The sequence below is a fragment of the Papaver somniferum genome, chromosome 5, assembly GCF_003573695.1.
Source record: "Papaver somniferum cultivar HN1 chromosome 5, ASM357369v1, whole genome shotgun sequence".
Classification (NCBI taxonomy): Eukaryota; Viridiplantae; Streptophyta; class Magnoliopsida; order Ranunculales; family Papaveraceae; genus Papaver; species Papaver somniferum.
Window position 1 is genome coordinate 194,201,323 of NC_039362.1, and position 7,516 is coordinate 194,208,838.

The following is a 7,516-nucleotide window of genomic DNA, read 5'->3' on the forward strand; positions in this document are numbered from 1 at the left end:
CACCAACACAAGTTAATATTAATGAGAATATATATACGAGTCCTGCACCCCTCCAAAATCAGAGTCCACGTTCCGGCCTTTTTTATTGGATATCTTTTCGGCCAAATACCAGATTTCTAAATATTTTGCTGCCGTAAAAACCACTCAAATATATGATCAAATAGTTTCTCTCCTTTACTCTCTTCTAATCTTTCTTCACTTTTTCGTGTAAAATCATTGAGTATCTCAAGAAGCGTGAGTGAATTTGGTTATCGAAGGATCTAATAACTATTTTGTACCCTGAATCAATTTTTTTTGTTTTTTTTTTTTTTTGATCGGATGAAGGTGAGATTTAATTGCAGAGAAAGAGTCTGATTACAATCTGCAAAACATGAAAGATCAAAACTAGAAAGAAGAAAAACAAACAGACAAAAAAATTATATCCCAATTGGAAAAAGCATTAGCCAAATCCAACTCTCTATACTCTTAATCGCAATTGCCCATGAAACAAACTTTTAACCTGATGTGATTACTCGAGCAGATTTCCTTCCTTCCATTAAAAGTTCTCATATTCCTCTTTATCCAAACAGACCAACAAACACATGCTAATAGAAGACCCAATCCTTCTCCATCCGCTGTAATACGTCGAACACAGTGTGGAAGTGACCAATAATCATGGTGAATCCGAACGGGTCTTGAATTATCATTCCTGAGAATCCAACGAAATAGGATGATGATAATCACGGAAAAAGGAAATATTTCGGTTGTATCGAATATTGTGTTTTATATTGAAAATTTATTGGAAAATATAGTGGTTTTTGACCGAAAAATCTATGCATTCCGGTTTTGGAGTGGTGCACAAAGTTGGACTCGTGTAAAGTTAAAACATAAACTTTGGCAAGTGTTTTTATTCATGTATCCAGGGAAAATTGCAAAAAGCTTTTATGCATGACACTCAATCCATATGGATTTCTTGGGAAATAACAAAGAAAATATTGCAAAATGGTCATGGTATTAGGACCCGATTCACAAAGCCATTCTACTGTTACCAACTATTAACAAAACGGTCACAGTACTTCGGCTAAAAAGAGAGTTAAATGATGATTCACAAGTTAAATACGTTAAAGAAATCACCAGTGTCCTCCCTATTGATACCTCCATACATAATTTTACACACAGTTTCACCGCATTCAGGATCGTTACACCACATTCAGGTTCGTTACACCACATTCAGGTTCTTTACATCGGGTTCATCCAAAGGATTCACCGCTTCCCCTTTGAGGTTTAGAGAAGATTCCTAAGCTTCCACCACGACCATCACCGCTTCATCTCCACCACTTCAACTAATTAGTTAAATGAGAGAGGTATTTTGAAGGAGGGTATTTTAGGAAAAGATAACACCGTTTTGTGATCCATCAAAAATGTTAAATCGGATGGATGTACGACTGTCCTGTGAACGAACTACAAAAGTGTGATCATTTTGTGACCCAATTACAAAAAGCATGACCATTGTGTAAATGGCCCAATAACAAATTGTATTCTCATTCTGATTTTACGGGAGAATATTTTTTTTTTATCTTTGCGCATAAATCATAAATGCACTGCACTTAATATCTAAGAATGTATCGAGCTTTTATCTACGAATTTCTCAGGGATGTGTGTGTTCAGTTAACAGGAACTATAGCGGAGAAAAATTCATCATCCTAGAAAATTCAGCTCGTGATTTCTGGTTCCAAGTAGATTCCAATTGCTGTAAATTTGATCTGGAGAAATTGTATCTCCATTGTCCTGTTGATCATATCATTAGACGCACAAGAAAAGGAAAAAAGTTGTCGCCGTAACTCATTTTTCTTTAAAAATGTAAGAGATTCTACAGAAGATCATGCAAACCTTGTCCCAAGATTCCTCCCTTGACCCGAAAATCTTACTGCAAAAAATCTATGTAGTGACCCGGAATTTGAATTCTACCTATGCTTTTTTTCTTAGAAATTTTGTGGGATATCCAAAATTCTGGAGCGAAGACACGGACCACCGACCTCAGCCTGCACTGATTTGAGGCCAACGCCCAAAGAAATATGGTCAGAGATGATTTTGGCAAAAAAAAATGACTACCCTTTTACTCTCAATAAGATTTCCTTTTAGTTTTGCTACCTCCTAATTTTTCAGCTGGTGAAATATAAAGTTCAAGTCCCCTAACAGGATGCATGAAATATCTCTTTAACAAAATTCCAGGGATCAATTTTCTGACATCCCTAGGAGCACCCATAAAAGAAAGTATACACAACGTCGGAATTGTTTTTCAGGTATAAGACCAGGGCATTTATCATATTATCATTCACTGGACAGCATCCAACGAGACAGATTCCGACCATGCTAAAGCTTGTCCCTCAATTGTTCCAATACGGAGTTATCATTAAACTTAGTTTTAAGCTAAGAACACAACGTCTACAGAGTTGTGTTCCAAAAAGAAAATACTAATCCACCAGGGTATTCCTATGTGATTTTTTGTCACAGCCCTGACAATTCCAGGCCGGTGCTATAGCCTATGGTCATGGTTAGACTAGCACTCTACAAACAAAACAGGGAAACCTTTCTTAAGCCACAAAAATAAATAGAAGCCAGCATGGAAAGGATAACGCAGCAAATAGTAATGGTTATGCAAAAATACAGGACTACGGAGAAAGAGACAACGAGCAATAAACTATAAGCAGAACTAAGGATTGTATTGTTAGGTTATGTCAATCAGGGAGAGAAAACACTAACTAAGCAGTAAACTGAGAATGCACACCAGGATTCAAACAAGCTTTGCATATGGAGAGAAAACACTAACTAAGCAGTAAACTGAGAATGCACACCAGAGCCCACTGAGTTAGCAGAGTGAATTAGGCACCAAAGCCAGCGAGAAAGCAGAATAAGCAAAATATCAAATAGAAAAGGTACTAACCACAATCAAACTGCCCGAGAAGGGGGGAGAATGAACTGGTTTAATTACTACACCAGAGGAGTGAAAATGAACTAAATCAGTGCTGTCATCCATCAGTTCCATCAGATCAGTTCCACTTGATCTAATCTTCACCCCAAGTGGTCCTACAATTTACTTCCTATCAAACAAAATCGCCATGAAATCGGCAAATCTCAGTCTCTCAGCAAACAAAAACAGCATGTTGCAAAAGACTAGCAGATATATACCACTTCAGACTGAAATTCCCGTAATAGGGTCGTTCTGTATCAAAATGTAATCATACCACACAAGCAGAATGCTTATAAACATATCTATTCGCAGATGCTCCAATTTCTAGCAAATAAAACAGCAAAAAGTAGACATGAACATTTGTCCTGTGCTCAAGTACTAGCATCTTTGAGATTTAAGGTGAATCGAGAAACACAAAGCTACCTGACAAAACTATGGATCTGAATCGAGAAACTGACCCAGTATAACACCCAAAAACCAATTAGATAGAATAAAAACTATACATTACCAATCAGTGGGTCGGATCCAGAAATGTTCCACAGCAGACTTAAGGTTGCAGTGCCACCAATCTTCTAGACTAGATGACAAATATGCTACTGAAGAAAAAACCAAGAAAGTAAAGTGAAATCAGCTGTTTCTACAGCTCTGGTGAAGGAAAGGAGTGGAGATATATAACATGAATTCAGACTAATCCATCATTTCATTACTAAGGATTCGGAAGAACGAACAAAAACTAAAATTTCAAGCATTCATCATGGTCTTTCATGCTACAACTGTATCAAAAAACAATTACAAGTGCAAACAGCCATTTTTAAGTTCTGACTTCTGACCATGTCCGCCTTCCATATACTCGGACCTCGAGATATAATGCTCAGCCACTTCTATAACCATCAACTACTGCACATTTCATAGCTTTGGAGAAACACACTCGTAATGCACACCTTAAGCCTTAGTTTTCACCTGAAGAAGCATATCCTCAAGTTCTGCTTTCGACTTCCTCTGAAGACCAGCTATAATAACCTTCTTATCAAGTTCTTTTTTCTCTGACACCTGACTGTCACGTTCTTCTGTAAGGTAAGCGATTATACCACGATAATGATCTTTTGCTTCGTCACACACTGGCAGAATCAAGTTATCCTTCTGCTTTTTGATCTTAGATTTCAACTCTTCGATAATTTCCTCAAGCTGTAAACTCCTTAGAGCTTCTTTTATGGTACCCTCGGTCAATCTAGGCTTCTGGTTCACAACATCTCTTCTTGCTTTAATGTTTTTGCCATCAACTGTTTTTTCGGGGTTCCTAGGTGCATCTGCAACAATCATGAGCAGGCATCAAGCCATGAACAAATGAGAAAGTATACATGCATATATCTTGGCAAAATGGAAACTTATACACCTCAGAAAACACAATTTAGAGGAGACAAGAAACAAACCATAGCATTCACACCATAAGGAACAATTCTGTTCTCTTACTTCCGTTTCAGACGGAAGCATAAGAGCAGAAAAGGTACTAGTGTTTGTACAAGGAACAAACTGTAGTCTACAGATAGTATATGAAAATCCCAATCAATCACATCCTCTCAAAAACAGACCTCCTTTATTATCACATAGGAAACTCAAGAACGGTGTTCTGGTGGCCAAGGCATTCAATTCGACACATATCACTCAAAATAATAACTAACAGCAATCAGGCAAAGCAGAAAAACTAACGAGAAACATACTTACCAGTAAATGAAATGGAGATTGTCTGGTCATCACCAACAATCTGATCAGGTGAGAAAAATATCTTACGAATTATAGCTGTAAATATCAATGTTCCCAGGAGCAGCCACAAAGTAGGACCAGCACCATTAGCAAGATCAGAACCCTCTTCCGTACTATGGAAGGAAATGGAAGAATCAAATGGAGAAGGATACGTTTCGAAAATCCATTTATCAACTATGTGCTTTGATGAACAACCCCCCTTTCCGTTTGACGCCGAAAAACCAACATACATCAACTCGTTAATATATGCAGAAAAATCCATATAAGTAGTTAGGAGTGGCCTGATAGGTCGAGAATCATTGTAACTCAGCCACACTTCCAACCTCTTCTCCGAATTTATGTAATCGACCCAAGCTGTTATTCTTGTAGTATTCTTTAAATCAAATCCCATAGGTGTCAAATCTACAGTTGGATATGATATAATGGAATTGATGTGAACACCTATATGATTATCACTAATATCTTCAAGACTTGGATCGAAACTTGTATCAAATTCAATAGCGAAATACTCTTCTTGGTTACTTCGATTTGAGAGACCCATAAAACCAAACCCATTTCCAAGTATCTTAGGATTGGAAGTAATAAGAAACGTTAAACCATCCCCAAACAATGGAGGAGATGGTATAGAATTTGGAATGATCGTAAAGGTGAACTTCGAAGTAAAAGAAGCACTGGATTTAGTAGAAATGTTTCTAAACATGATAGGGTATTTATAAAGTGCTCTACCAACACTACTTGAAGAATAAGAAGTAAGGCCAATTCTGCCTTCTTGAAGAAAATGAGCATCACGAAGAAGGGTGATGTTGGTGATTGAATTATCAGAAGGGGGAGGAAATGAAGAGTGTAATATGCAGATTATGATTATTACTATTAACGAACAAAGCAATGATTTTGCATAACCCATTGTGTTTGTGCAGTAGAAACATACAAGTCTTGATTACCCTTTTCACTAATGATTCCAACCTCTTTCTTGTGTGAACAAAAACATAACTGATTTCCAATAGCAGGAACACCTTCTTCTTCTTCTTCCAATACAAATTTGTGGAACACACCTGATGAGGTACAAATTTTATGAAGAAAGTGAGTTGAGAAGCAAGAAAACAGAAGCTTGATGCATTTACTATCAAGAATTAAACATTTTAGAAGAACCCATTGTCTATCAAGAATTGATGAATGATTGTAGTAGAGATATTAACAAGAATTCTTGATTTTACTAAGAAAATGAGTTGAGAAAGAAGAAAACAAAAGTTTGATGTATTTAGTATCAAGAGTTCAACGTTTCTGAAGAACCCATTCTTCATAAAGAATTGATGAACGATTTAGGTAAAGAAATTTAAAAAGTTCTTGATTTAAAACAATAAAATTGTTCAAGATTAATTACCTTCTGTTGAATCTTCTTGTGATTCTGAAGTTGAAGTTGAAGCTTCTTGTGATTCTGAAGTTAAAGTTGAATCTTTTTGATGATCACACTTTGTTTTACAGCATTGATGAGAACCAGAGAATGGGGAGTTTCAGGGAATGTGGAAACAGGGGTGGCAATCAGAACAAGAGGGAAAATAAAATGTTTATTTATAAGCCCTCTATAATATGACTTGTACTCTGACCAATCCCTGTTATTTAAGTAAATTGATATAAAGTCCCCCAAATACATGGTTTCGCACGATCGTATTTCACCACCGAAACAGACTAAAATACCCCTAAAGCCAAATTCCCTTCTCTTCCCTTTTGATTTCTGGTACTTTGAAAATTTTAACATCTATTAAGCAGAATCAGTCGAAAATTTCCATCTTCTTCTTCTTGCAAATTTCCATATCCTTCCTTGAGATTAGAAGAAACCCATTTGGAGCATTAAAAATTTATTCATACTCCAATTATAACTACTGCTAATAAATCTGTGCTGTGTGAGGCATTTTCTCAAACGGTTTCCAAGCAGCATCAGCATCCGACAACATATTAACAACAACTGCTATGCCTCTGCTGTTTTCATAATAGAACAAACTAACATCTAACCTAAAACCATTGCATATCAACTGAGAATCAACAAATCTTCTTCTAAAAATCTTAAATAGATGATCACCGGATAATAACATTACGTTTCTTCTTCAATTTCATTAACTCTATCTCTCTCTATGTATATATATATATATCTTTCTATGCTCCTCACTCCCTCCCTCAGATTTGAGCCTTTCAGAGTTGCGGCCGTTGAAGAAAAATGAAAAAGGGGGACTAATTAGGTGTCTCGCCCACCAGGCCTTAGCTAGCACTATGGAGAGGGATATCCTTCCCTATCCTTCTCCATCCCTCAAAACCCAAAAACCCAAGTATTATGAGTAGGGATACTCACATGTTTCTTTATAAAGCTGATTAGATCCAGGGGCGGAGCCAGGATTTTGGGAGGGGATGTAAGAAAAAATACACGGCAAAACAAAAATTAGAAGAATTTTTTTATTGCACAACCAAGATTATGTTACAGTCACCTAGAAATAGTAAATATCAACAATTTCATAATACACAAGGTGTAACCTCCACCACAAAGAGGTGTTGGGTGGGAAAATATGCTTCATTTTGATCTATAATCTACTGATACAAATGTTGAAGATTTTATGTGAGGATAAATACCGTTGATCGATAACTATCTATTAGAGATAACATTCAAATATTGTATTCTTAATTGATACAAGTCTATCCATACCTAAACAAAGACTTGTAATAATCTTTACTGCAACCAACTTCAAAGTTATTTTCCAAGTGGCTAATTGTGATTCATCTGATCATAGCTCAACTACTTTATCATTCTTATGGATA

The 7,516-nt window shown here is 36.4% G+C and overlaps 1 protein-coding gene across 1 annotated transcript; it reads right to left on the minus strand.

Annotated features, from left to right (window-relative positions):
• Positions 1-3,641: 3,641 nt before the first annotated feature.
• Positions 3,642-7,017, minus strand: LOC113278408 (L-type lectin-domain containing receptor kinase S.6-like). The gene is made up of 3 exons (XM_026527259.1): positions 6,093-7,017; positions 4,673-5,763; positions 3,642-4,257 (listed from the first exon to the last, which is right to left on the minus strand). The coding sequence occupies exons 2-3, from the start codon at positions 5,613-5,615 to the stop codon at positions 3,893-3,895; spliced, it is 1,308 nt and encodes a 435-aa protein (XP_026383044.1). The 5' UTR covers positions 5,616-5,763; positions 6,093-7,017; the 3' UTR covers positions 3,642-3,892.
• Between the last annotated feature and the right edge of the window lie 499 nt (positions 7,018-7,516).